Source organism: Citrus clementina, unplaced genomic scaffold (genome assembly GCF_000493195.1).
Source record: "Citrus clementina cultivar Clemenules unplaced genomic scaffold, Citrus_clementina_v1.0 scaffold_6, whole genome shotgun sequence".
In the NCBI taxonomy this organism is placed as follows: Eukaryota; Viridiplantae; Streptophyta; class Magnoliopsida; order Sapindales; family Rutaceae; genus Citrus; species Citrus x clementina.
In genome coordinates, this window is record NW_006262139.1 from 16,123,021 (window position 1) to 16,136,468 (window position 13,448).

The 13,448-nt window shown below is 42.3% G+C and overlaps 2 protein-coding genes across 2 annotated transcripts; one reads left to right on the forward strand and one right to left on the reverse strand.

Annotated features, from left to right (window-relative positions):
- The first annotated feature begins 64 nt into the window (after positions 1-64).
- Positions 65-4,039, forward strand: LOC112097381. The gene is made up of 3 exons (XM_024182586.1): positions 65-605; positions 1,191-3,286; positions 3,548-4,039. The coding sequence occupies exons 1-3, from the start codon at positions 65-67 to the stop codon at positions 4,037-4,039; spliced, it is 3,129 nt and encodes a 1,042-aa protein (XP_024038354.1).
- Positions 4,040-5,298: 1,259 nt separating this feature from the next.
- LOC112097382 lies at positions 5,299-7,299 on the reverse strand. Its single transcript, XM_024182587.1, has 3 exons — positions 6,812-7,299; positions 6,460-6,685; positions 5,299-6,339 (listed from the first exon to the last, which is right to left on the reverse strand). Exons 1-3 carry the CDS (start codon positions 7,297-7,299, stop codon positions 5,299-5,301), a joined length of 1,755 nt encoding a protein of 584 aa, XP_024038355.1.
- Positions 7,300-13,448: the final 6,149 nt, after the last annotated feature.

The following is a 13,448-nucleotide window of genomic DNA, read 5'->3' on the forward strand; positions in this document are numbered from 1 at the left end:
GACCCAGGTCGAAGATTTGGTGAGAAATCGGTACCTGGACGAGTTTATAGATGGGACCTTCCCGATGGAGGCCACAACAGGTGAAGGGGAGCAGAGTGGTAGAAACTTGAGGCGCGAGCAGCCCGCAGTAAGGATGATAGCTGGGGGCCCAACATTGGCCGGAGATTCCAACAGATCGAGAAAAAATTATGCTAGGTACGCCATGACCAGTAAAGAGGTACTCTTCAGCACCCCAGCAGTCAAACGAGCAAGAGTCAGGCAAGTGCCGATCATGTGGACGGATGAGGATGAGGAAGGGATTCTATACCCCCACGAGGATGCTTTAGTCATCAAGGCTACTGTCGCTAGCAAGAAGTTTGATCGGATACTGATTGATACGGGGAGCTCAGTTGATGTGTTATTTAGGTCAACCCTGGAAGAGATGGGAATAGCCGACCGGAAGTTGGAATACACCAATACCTCCTTGAAGGGATTCGGAGGAGGGAAGCTGGTCCCTCTGGGCGTGGTCGAGCTGCCTATCACAATTGGAAGCTCCCCGACCGAAAAAACAATGATACTGGACTTTGTCGTAGTGGATGAAGAAAGTCCTTACCAGATGATCCTAGGTCGGCCGTTTTTAAGGATGAGCAAAGCGGTGTTGTCCAACCATTATCTGGCTCTGAAGTACCGGGTGAACGGGGTAGTAGGAGTGGTACGAGGAGACCAGAGGATCGCAAGAAGCTGCTACTCCTCGGCAGCAAGGGAAGCACTGCAGATAACATCCCTCGATACCCGAGTGGAAAACAAGAAGGGCAGACAAGAACCTGTAGAGGATCTGGAAACAGTAAGCCTGGGACCAGAGAACCCGGGAAAGACGATCAGAATCGGGTCGAGACTTAAGGGAGAGCAAAAGCAGGAGTTGATGAAATGCTTACAGGCTCATGCTGACGTATTTGCTTGGACACATGAAAACATGCCTGAGATTGACCCTGAGGTAACATGTCATAAGCTGGCAATAAAGAAAGGTGCCCGGGCAGTAAGGCAGAAGAGGAGGTGCTTCAACCAGGAGAGGTATGAGGCTATAAATGGCGAGGTGGAGAAGCTCTTGAGAGCAGGGTTCATTCGGGAAGTCAGTTACCCTGAGTGGATATCGAATGTGGTGTTAGTAAAGGAGGCAAACGGCAAGTGGAGGATGTGTGTGGATTTCACAGACCTCAATAAGGCGTGCCCAAAAGACAGCTTCCCTTTACCAAAGATCGATCAACTAGTAGATTCAACGGCTGGACATGGTCTGCTTAGCTTCATGGACGCGTTCTCGGGATACAACCAGATCCCCATGTACGAGCAGGATGAGAAGAGCACGGCCTTTATCACTAACCAAGGTTTGTTCTGTTACAGGGTAATGTCATTCGGTCTCAAAAATGCTGGGGCCACCTATCAAAGGCTGGTGAACAAAGTCTTTAAGCCGTTGATTGGGAAAACCATGGAGGTGTACGTGGATGACATGATCACCAAATCCAAAATCCCGAAGGAATATGTCAGACACCTCGAGGAGACATTCGAGCTTTTGAGGAAGTATAAGATGAAGCTCAACCCGGAGAAGTGTGCTTTTGGGGTCGAGTCAGGGAAATTCCTTGGATTCATGGTGAGCCATATGGGGATTGAAGCAAATCCCGAGAAAATCCAGGCGATTGTGCAAATGACGTCTCCTCGTAACCTGAAGGAGATGCAGAGCCTCACGGGGAGGTTGGCGGCGTTGAGCAGATTCATCTCCAGGGCTACAGATAAGTGTCAGCCATTCTTTCAAGTGATAAGGAGGGGAAAGAAAACAGAATGGACCCCAGAATGCGAGGAAGCCTTTCGGAACTTGAAGCAATACTTGCAGCAAGCTCCGCTGCTGTCCACACCAAGGGATGGGGACAAGTTATATCTGTATTTGGCGATATCGGATCGGGCCGCCAGTTCTGTTCTGGTGAGAGAGGAAGAAGGAGTTCAGTATCCGATATACTACACCAGCAAGGCCCTGCTCGACGCTGAAACCAGATACCCGCCGTTGGAGAAATGGGCACTTGCCCTTGTGGTTGCTGCTCGGAAGTTGAGGCCATATTTTCAAGCATTCCCGGTCTCGGTAATAACAAACCAGTCATTGCGTCAAACTCTGCACAAGCCAGATGCCTCTGGTCGGCTCGTCAAGTGGGCTGTAGAGCTGAGCGAGTTCGACATAGAATATAAACCCCGCGCTGCGATAAAAGCCCAGGCAATGTCCGATTTCATAGCTGAATTCACAGAGCCCGAAGTATGCTTAGATCAACAAGATGCGGTTATAGGCAATGATGAAACTCAAGTATGGCAGGTGTCTGTGGATGGGTCATCAGGGGAGCGGGGTTCAGGAGCAGGGATTGTCTTGGAAGGCCCAGAGGGGGAGGAGATTTCTTATGCTGTAAAGTTGGAATTTGCAGCCACGAATAACCAGGCAGAGTATGAAGCCTTGATAGCAGGTTTGGAATTGGCTAAGGCCGTGAAAGCAAACAGAGTTAAGATCAGAACTGATTCCCAGCTGATTGCGAATCATGTCAGTGAAAGATTCCAACCAAGAGAGGAGAAGATGGAGCAGTACCTGAAGATAGTCAGGCAGATGATGGGGAAGTTCGAAGCAGTGGAGGTGATACAAATCCCCAGGGAGCAGAATAGTCGAGCAGACATTTTGGCTAGGATGGCAGCAGTAGCCGACCCAAAAATGCCAAAGTCGGTCCCTCTGGAGGTGAAGTCCAGTCCAAGTATCGATCGGAATGTGGGGGTGTTGCGGATAGAACAAAAATGCTCTTGGAGGGACCCGATAGTCTCATACCTTAGAGACGGGGTATTACCACCAGATAAGCTGCGAGCTCGCAAGATTAGAGCACAGGCCTCGAGATACGCGATGATTGATGGGGTACTGTATCAGCGAGGATATACACTACCGTTCCTTCGGTGTTTGGATGAGGACGACGCGGATTACGTACTGAGAGAAGTACATGAAGGAATTTGCGGGAATCATTCTGGCGGGAGGTCCCTGGCCCACAAGGTTCTAAGGCAGGGATATTTCTGGCCGACAATGCACCAGGATGCACAAGAGAAGACCAGGAGTTGTGTAAGCTGCCAGAGTTTTGCAAATTTCTCTAACCAACCACCAGAGAAGCTCACATCCATGACCTCCCCCTGGCCATTTGCTCAATGGGGAATTGATCTAATCGGCCCATTGCCAAAGGCACGAGGAGCAGCAACACATGCAATAGTTGCTATAGATTACTTCACGAAGTGGATAGAGGTAGAAGCCCTTAGCAGGATCACAGAGAAGAAAACAACAGACTTCGTGTGGAGAAACCTGGTCTGTCGATACGGGATCCCTTATGCCTTGGTAACGGATAATGGCAGGCAGTTCGATAATCACAGCTTCAGGGAGTTCTGCCAGAACCTCGGGATAGAGCTGAAGTATTGCTCGCCTGCTCACCCTCAATCGAATGGACAAGTAGAAGCAGCCAACAAGACCATCAAGAGACTTTTGAAAACCAGGCTTGGAGCAAAAAAGGGTGCGTGGGTTGACGAGTTGTCAAGTGTGCTATGGGCATACAGAACAACCCACAAAACCGCAACTGGGGAGACACCATTCGCTTTGGCTTTCGGGCATGAAGCGGTCGTGCCGGCTGAGATAGGGACGACCACACACCGGACATGTCATTTCAATGAGCAGGAGAACGACGAGCAGATGTGTTTGAATCTTGATCTGCTAACAGAAAGGAGGGAGCAAGCAGCCGAGCGATCAGCCATTTACCAACAGAGGGTTGCTCGATATTATAACCAGAAGGTGAACATACGGCAATTCGGGGTCGGAGACTGGGTACTGAGAAGAGTGAATCAGAGCACCAAAGATTCGACTCAAGGAGTGCTGGGACCGAATTGGGAAGGGCCATATAGAGTCAAGCAGATAGCGGGACCCGGAGCTTACAAGCTGATTCGCACAGACGGCCACGAGGTGAAACGCCCATGGAACGCAGCACACCTCCGAAAATACTTCCAGTGAGACTTGTTGGCATTTGAAAGCTATTTTTGCTCATGTTCATTGTGGTTTATCTTTCACGCTTTATGTCCAAACAATTTCATGTAAGCCGAATCCGGCCATTAATAGAACGTCGAGGAATTTCTTTCGCTTGAAACCGAGGAAATTATCCAAGGCATGCAAAGGCTCACCAAGTCTCAAAGCCTGTCTTATGGCGAGACAGAAGCCAAGCATGCCAGGATCTGCTCGGCCACGAGAAGGCTAGCAGAATCCCAAGCTTTGAAGAAATTATCCAAGGCATGCAAAGGCTCACCAAGTCTCAAAGCCTGTCTTATGGCGAGACAGAAGCCAAGCATGCCAGGATCTGCTCGGCCACGAGAAGGCTAGCAGAATCCCAAGCTTTGAAGAAATTATCCAAGGCATGCAAAGGCTCACCAAGTCTCAAAGCCTGTCTTATGGCGAGACAGAAGCCAAGCATGCCAGGATCTGCTCGGCCACGAGAAGGCTAGCAGAATCCCAAGCTTTGAAGAAATTATCCAAGGCATGCAAAGGCTCACCAAGTCTCAAAGCCTGTCTTATGGCGAGACAGAAGCCAAGCATGCCAGGATCTGCTCGGCCACGAGAAGGCTAGCAGAATCCCAAGCTTTGAAGAAATTATCCAAGGCATGCAAAGGCTCACCAAGTCTCAAAGCCTGTCTTATGGCGAGACAGAAGCCAAGCATGCCAGGATCTGCTCGGCCACGAGAAGGCTAGCAGAATCCCAAGCTTTGAAGAAATTATCCAAGGCATGCAAAGGCTCACCAAGTCTCAAAGCCTGTCTTATGGCGAGACAGAAGCCAAGCATACCAGGATCTGCTCGGCCACGAGAGGGCGAGCAGAATCCCAATCCTCGAAGAATCCAAGGCATGCAAAGGCTCGACAAAGTCTCAAAGCCTGTTTTAGGGCGAGGCAGAAGCCAAGCGTGCCAGGATCTGCTCGACCGCGTGAAGGCGAGCCGAATCCCAGGCATTGAAGAATCCCCTAAGGCATGTGGCAAAACCATGAGCCAAGCCAAAACCTGCTCGTCCAGACAAAGATAAGCAGATTCTCAACCGAAAATTAATTCGCACTTACAACACAAGAAAGTAATCAAAAACCATTTTTATTAATTTGTTAATAACTAACAGAGGGGATAATCTTCATGAACATTGTTCGTTACAGTACAAGAGACACATCAAGAAGATGGTGGATCAGTAAGCCCGGCAGCATCGGTCGGCTGAACCTCCACAGGTGCAGGAGGGGTATCACCCGTTGCGTCCGGGGGGGGTGCTCGCCTCGCCAACATCAGCAGGGACTGCACGAGGAGGAAAGTCTTCCTCCTCGACCACGATCGGCTCTACCCCACCGGCATCTTCCTTGGCCGCCTCCTCGTCCATGTGTTGAGCAACACCAGCTGCAAGGTCGTCCATCTTCAGATCAGGGTGTTGCTTCCCAAAGACGGCCATGATGCAACGATAGGAATGCCGAAGTCCCTGGTCGTACTGGTGGTCAGCCTCCTTCTCCAAGTTCTCGACCTGAGCTCGGTGGGAGTCGCGGAGAGATTCGAGCTGAGCCTCATACATAGCCTTCTGCCTTTGCAGATCCCCCTTGACCTTGGTGAGCTCCTCCTCGAGGGAAATGGCTTTTGCTTGAGCAAGTGATTCTTGCTCTATCAGCTTCAGATTCTCGAGATTCAGCTCCCCTGCTTTCTTCTCGGCAACGTCAGCTCTGGTCGTCGCCGATTGAATATCCTCCTTCATCTTCCGGTCGTAGCGGCCAACCTTAGCCTTGTAATAGGTGGTCATGCAGCTGAGGTGGAAAGCGCTATGCTGCATGGCCCCCACCAGCTCACCCAAGGTGTGGCCATCAAAGTCCTCCAGGTCCTTCTTGCTCACGAGTTTAGTTAACTCATTAAGGTAAGGGACCAGGTGTTCTGCTCGGCTGTCAGGTAAGCGAGATCGAGGCCCGACAGGAGGAGAAGAGGGAGCAGGATCTGTGGCTGCTCCACTAGCTTCCCCGACTTTCACAGGAGCAGAAGGTAAAATCTTCAAGGGTGGGACCTGCTGCACGATGTTGGCCCGCTTTGCAGTAGGGGCATCTTTACTCTGGTCCCTCTTCGTGGTTGGAGGTCGGGAACGTTTTCGGGTCAGAGCCCCAATCACAGCGTCCTCCATCCTATGGCCAGGAAGTATCAAGCGAGACTCGAGCAAGTTGTATGTAGTTAACAGTTCTTGACTCGAGCAGGAATTGGCTAGTACAGCCTCGACCCGTTTGAGCTGGTCAGGTCCAAGCGGGAAGTGGACACCCTAAGAAACTACAACACAAACAGACACTCGGTTAGAGACAAAAAAAAAAAAGAAAAAAAGAAAAGAGAGCAAGAACAATTATGGATGCAAGACATCTAGAGCGAGCAGGCAACCTGGGACCGTGAAACGGGGTGGGACACGACAATCCTTCCCGTCTATTTGTGCAACTTGACCCCAAGGACCCCCAGCAAAAAAGAATTTTCTCTTCCAAGTCCCACCACCACCGGTCGGAAGATCGGTTATGGGTTTCCGGCTCTTGGTGCTAGATTGGAAGTAGTACCAGCCAGCATCTTTGGGGCTGCTCTTTAGCTGGTACAGGTGCTTCACCTCATCAACCGTGGGCTCGCTTTGGCAACATCTGTCCCACAAGATGAACAGACCAGAGAGCACTCTCCACCCATTGGGATTCAGCTGACCAGGAGCTAGATTTAGCCCGTTAAGTATCCGGGCAAAGTAGGGTTGCAAGGGACACCTCAGCCCGTACTTAAAGCTCTCTAGAAACAGGGTAACGTATCCCCTGGGAGGCCGGCTGGGAGCATCCTTCTTTCCTGGGACCTTGAGAGGTATCTCACCAGGAATGTTATACCTAAGCCGGAGGTCATTGAGCTCATCAAACGAGGTCGTGCACGTCATGTAATCAATGGCATAATCGCGCGACAAGCCTCTGCCTCCTACTGTACCCCGTTCTTCTGGTCGTGATGTTCCAGATGGAGACACCTCACCAGAGTCACCTTCCCCATTCTCACTTAAGGTGTCCTCGGAGCCAGAAGATCCCTCCTCGCCATTGCTTTCGCTCGTGGAGGTTGTTTGGGGGGACATCCTCCTAGCACTAGTCCCGACACTAAACCTGATAGGTTCTAAGGGGATCCCGGCGTCAAAAGCAGGATCAGTGAGCAGACCGGGCAGGAAACTTAGTTCGTCGTCATCAATCTCAACGACTTTCTCCTTACCCTTCGACATTCCCTAAGCTCTAACCACAACACCACCAACTACTACCCAAACAGAAGAGAAGAGAAATTATCTACAACTATCCGAGACCAAGGAGATAGAAGAAATACCTGAAGTAATGGTTCAGTCGGTGAAAGTCAGAGATGGAGGCCTTTTATGCCGGAACTTCTTTGCCGGAGAGACAGAGACGGAGACGGAGTGAATGATGAATATGCCGTTTGAGAGGATTTAGTTTTCCTAATGAGGACGGACTCTTGGGTTGCCAGCATTTAACGGTGCCGAATCCCGAGGGTCTCGTAACCGTCGGTTCGAAATTCAAATGGAGGGGGGGATTTCTGCCACGTCACCTCGTCCGCAATTAAATGCGACATGACTCTTGGCAGCCTTTTCCGATCCCACACGAGCGAGTACTAACGAGTTTCTACTGCTGGTCCACTACATTACCCAACACCAGAAACTGGGGGACCGGTGTTTAGGAGAAATACGTCGACGAGACCAGGCATGGTGAGCGGATATCTGATGGCAGAGTTCTGCGAACCGGTATGTCCCGTAAAAGCCTGGTGCGCGGGGGAACAGGAACAGAAATATCCTGCTCACCCACGAGCACGTCATCCACGAGGCCAATTTCCTGTAAGAGGCATAAGGCCATTCCGGCTAGAGGTCGAGAGGCGAGGAGACCCGGTCGACGGCAGTCGGCAAGACGGGCTCCCCAGCCCGAGAATCTAGGTACGACAGCCACGCTTTTCCCAGAACCGTGGCGTAACACGCAAGATCTCACAGAACCACGACAGCCACGCTTTCCCCAGAACCGTGGCGTAACACGCAAGATTCCGCGTTTGCCCATAACGCAGCAGTCAGAGTCCCATACTGTCTGGGAAAAAGCGGAAGACTGGGATTCAAGGGAAGCCTATAAAAAGGTAGCCAACGAAGGTAAAAGGGTTAGCATTTTTTAGATTAAAAAAGAAATTCAAAAGAAGAGAAAACCACGAAAAAGCCATAAGATCTGTGGCGAGCGTTCCCGGAACCTTCATATCTGACTTGAGCGTCGGAGGGTTTGCGCCGGGAAAACAACCGGCGTACTCTGACTTGTCTGTGTGCGCAGGAACCTCTGGAGAAGAAGCCTCACGAGAAGACCTTCTGGTCGTGAAGAAGTTGATCGGGCAGAAATCCTGGTCGTAGAACGAGGAGAACCGGAATCCCGCATCAACAATTCCAACCCCAGTGGTTCGAGTGACAGTTGATAACACAAACGTTGGTGACAGAATCTGGTCGGTCCAAGGGCGAGCAGATTTCCGCATCAACAGATAGGATTGAAATTGCAATCAAAACTTGGCAAAGTAGCATTATGCCACTAAAGAAACTGTTCAAACTTTCATTATGTAAACTTACTACTAATTGTTCCTTTTTTTTCCCCCCTAAGCTTAAAAATATTGAAACAACTTCAATTTATGGGCCTGACAAGTACTGCGTGTACTTATTAATTGGATAAGATGCCGTCCTCGGAAAATATATTATATTTATATAAAGGGTGGTGATATTTCCACCTCATAAATTTTATTAACCCACCCTAATTTTAAGAAATTATTATAAGTATACATTATTTTTTAAAAATTCAAATTAAGAAGAAATTTAAAAATTTAACCAATTAAATCCATATTCATTAATTATTTTTTTATAAGACTTTTTTTTATTATATTTGATCAATAAGGTTGTTTTAACATAAATTAATATAATTATTCTAACCTCATAAGGTAAAAGTACCAAGAATATCTAAAAATTTACTTTAACTTCAATAAATTTTTATACAATAAATTTGTTTATTTTAATTATGTATAAGTAGTACCTTTTTAGTATGATTATTAATATTCCACTAAACAACGAGATGTAATTAGGACATTCGGCGTATTGAAAATAATTAAATTTTATATAAAACATAAAACTAAATGCCTAAAAAATTAGTTACAATAATATATATTTCTTAGGGTAATTTGGTTATTTTATACTATAAGGGTAAATTAGTTAAATTAAACTTATATTAAAGTAACCTTAAATTGTTAAAAATTGTTAAAAGACAAAGTAAGAAAAAATATATTATAAGAATGATTTAATTAATTAATTATTCAAACTTATTATTCATTTGTAATTCTATAAAATAATATGAACTTATTGTAATTATTTTATAAAGGTGGGGTGAACATATAATGGGATTATATAAATTAAATTGAAGTTTCTTTCTATCTTTGCGATGTTGAAAAGTCAAAAACAAAAGGAGCCTTTCATGTTAAGGACCCCCCCAACTTGCAGTAGTTAAGCTGTCCTGTAAACTTTTAGTTAGCCCCCTATACGCTATATTATTTACAATTTATTTATAAGTACTATAAAAAAAATTTATAATATAAAATTTCGTTTAATTCCTTGCATTTTATTTTGTTTTATTAAACTCCTCAGAGTACCAATTTGCCTCTATAATTTTAAATTCTCAAAATAACCTCCATTTAATTAAAAAATATAATAATTATTAAATGAATTATAATTATAATTATTATTTTATTATAACTATAAATATAATTATAATTTTTAAATAGATTATTATTATTATTAACAAGAATAAAAATATTATACTTAATTAATCTATTAACAATAATTAATAATAATTTTTTTGTTAAATTGTTAATAATAATAATTAACAATAATAATTATTAATAATTAATTTTTGAATAATAATAACAATAATTAAAATAAATAATTATTATTATGATAAAAATTAATTAAGAATTTTATAGTAATTTGTTACAATTCAACTCATTCTGATTTTGATTCTAAGACAAAATAAACACATAAATGGCAATACAACTCGTTCTAATTCCTGCAGTTCAAGTAAATAAATTATTTTGATTCTAATTATTCTGATTCTAACTCATTATGTTTTTAACTAATTTCGATTCATATTTAGTGAACATACTATAAAATTGTAAACCACTCTATATTCAATTAGACCATGTATATTATTTATAATTTATTCATAAGTATTATGAATTTTATAGGATGTAAATAGGTAGAAAATAAACTAGCACAATCCAAATAAATAAATCAACCACAAGAGATACATAATTTTACTTGGAAAACCAAAGAAAAAAAAAAATCATAAGACCGTAGTCCGATATAATCTTCCACTATATTAATGAAATTACAACACAAATTCTTCTTTAAATAATACTAGAAACTAACAACATCAAAAATCTCAATATTCTTGACTTACAATAACAACCTAATAATTATCTCTTTAACAATTGAGCATTTCAAATGATAGCCAACGATAGACTAAAACAAAAATCAAGATCAGTAGGATTGCGAAGGCGATACCAAGAACTTACCCTTAAAATTTAGCAAAAAATAGACATCTTCCAATCGTCCAATCAACATTTGAAACCAAGCCCCCAAATTTAATATTACGTCACTGTTCTCTCCTCTCTCTCTCTCTCTCATCTTTTTCTTCTCCACAAAAAGTTGTTGCCGCTTTCACTTATTCTTCTTTATATATCCATGTTTTCTAAACCTAAATTCCAAAACTTGGTAATAATTACAAACCAATTTGGTCCACTAAAATGAGATGGACCCTATAAATGCAAGAAGTTTCCTAGAAGTTGTGATGTTAATGTGTTACATATTCCACAATGCAAGTTGATTGAATGCAACTTGCATATGTAAATCTAAGTCAATAGCATGGAAAACCTAAAATCTTATGACTTATTAATGAGTGTCACAATTAAAAGAGAATTGTCGAGTGAACGAAAGAACCACAATAACCATTTTTTAAAATTCTCTAATATACTACGTAATTTATCTTATCAACCCCTCTTTCTAATTAATTCATTTATTTTTAGAATGATCCTTTTTATAGATTTAAAAAAATAATTAACAATAAATGTATTTTTGCCCTCTCTCATCTACTCTTTTAGTATCATAATTGGACCTAGGCTATCACCACTACCAGTATGTATTTTAACAGACGGTGATAAAGAACCACATTAAAATTTTGGACTTCTAGATATTATAAAGGACTACAAAACATGAGAACCTCCAAAGATGTAAAGAATGGTGGAATAATGCAGGAAAGAGGACAGCCCCACGAAGAACTTCCAAATTGTCCAAGGTCCGAAATACGATACCAAATAAACAATTTCCAGACATAAAAAGGAAATTAGCTAGAAAACAAGCTTCCAAAATATCATAGCTTCATGAACAGCAATCAAGAAGAAAGTGAGAATATGCCAAAGCAAGAGACAATTCACCATCTTTAGAAAGTTGCCAAACAATAAAATCCATTGCAGGTTCTATGGACAAAACTATATCATTGGCTTCATTTGCACGGTCTGGGAATGCATTAGCAAAAGAAGTAGGAAGTTGGGAATAGAACTTTTATCGTTGACAACCAGAGAGGAGAGAAAGAGTGCAGAGGCAAAAGAAACAAATAAAAATAATATTTACTTTAATTAATTTTTAATTTGTTAACAAGGGTATCTATTTCAAAAAATAAATGAGATAAATTGAAAAATGCGGGCTAATGAAATAAATTGAAGGGATTAATATTACCTCTCTTAGTTTAATTGTTGTAGGTTCAAGATAGGCTTTTGGGACTTATTTAAAGAAAATCTCGGTGAAAGTTTTAACACAATTTAATCATTAAAATTTATGTCTTTTTTCTTGTAGAAACTCATAGACCTGGCTCATATTTGAAAGGTAACTTAAGAGTTGAGGGTTGCCTGAAGCTTACATCATTAGTCCATTAACTGACGTGGAATAATATCCTCAACATTTCAACTACATATCCATTATAAAAAGATCGAATTGCTTGCCCTTCAAAAAGTGTACTGTTTAACATCACAATTATCAGGAGTATTCTAGTAGGTTATCAAACGTTAGAAAAATCATTAATTTTGCTAAATAAGAGGGTGATTTTGTTCAATTTTTCCTTTCTTGTAAGTATATATGCTCTAGTTTCACATTTTCTTTTAGAATTTAGGTATTTGCATTTTTCTATGTCGTCTTAATAATTTACAAAGTAATATCTAAATAAAAAAATTATAAAAAATAAACTATTTTTCCATTTACTTGAGCAGTTTTAAAAATTCAAATTAATTTTTTAATCTCCACCTCTCTAAGATTCGAAGTCAAAGTAACCAGCCAAGGAAGACTATCAAGTCCCTGGGACTGTTGCACTTATTTATGTGTTATTTGTTGAAAATATTATAGCTGCTAAATCTAAAGAATAAATTCTTAACTCCAATTCACAAGAATAATACAAATTATATGACGATAATTGGTATCTCCATGAGCAATACATGTACAGAGGAGCGGAATTATGGGAGGTCCTGGGCCCCAAGCTTTAAAAATGACCTTCACCTAGATATAAATTTTATTCTTCACCCACTCAGTTTCATATTACTCGCGTATTGCCAGCTGCGTTAATAAAGTTTGTTGTTTCCATATGCCCCCATAATGAAAATTCTGGTTTCACCATGTGCAGTCACTAGAATACAATAACTTAAAAAAAAAAGATTTGCAGAGCATATATATATTATAAGGTAACATTAATAATTGGTTTATTAAAACATGTTTATTGTCATAAAACTGATAGATTGGCTAGCACTTCAATAATGGTGATCAGTTGGAGCTGATTCCGGATTATTTCCACCTGCAGGAACTTCCCTCAGACTCCTCTGATGGAGTAACGCTTCTGTCGTACTTCCATGGACTAAACTTTCTGTCATTGGGAGTTCAAGACAAAGGTTAAGAAAATTAAAAACGCAATAAAAACAAATATAAAAATGGTGGAAGGATATATAAAATTAATGTTCTTCAATTAATTGGATAAAAAAAAACTTCATTTTCTTAATTACTTGCACACCTTGGATAGCTGAGAAATTCGGAATTCTTGCTTCTATTACTAAGGGACATCAACTCATTGATATAATATCTACATAGGCAACAAGCACAGTGTAGACAGTAACATTATCCTATAACACATTAACATTATTAATTTGTGTCTGTGCATTCGGATACTTTGCTAAAAAGGTTTTGAGCATGCAGTGTGTTGCCCGGCCCCCCCCCCCAACCCCCCCAAAAAAAGGTAGTAAAATAAACGATGTAAAAAAAAATTA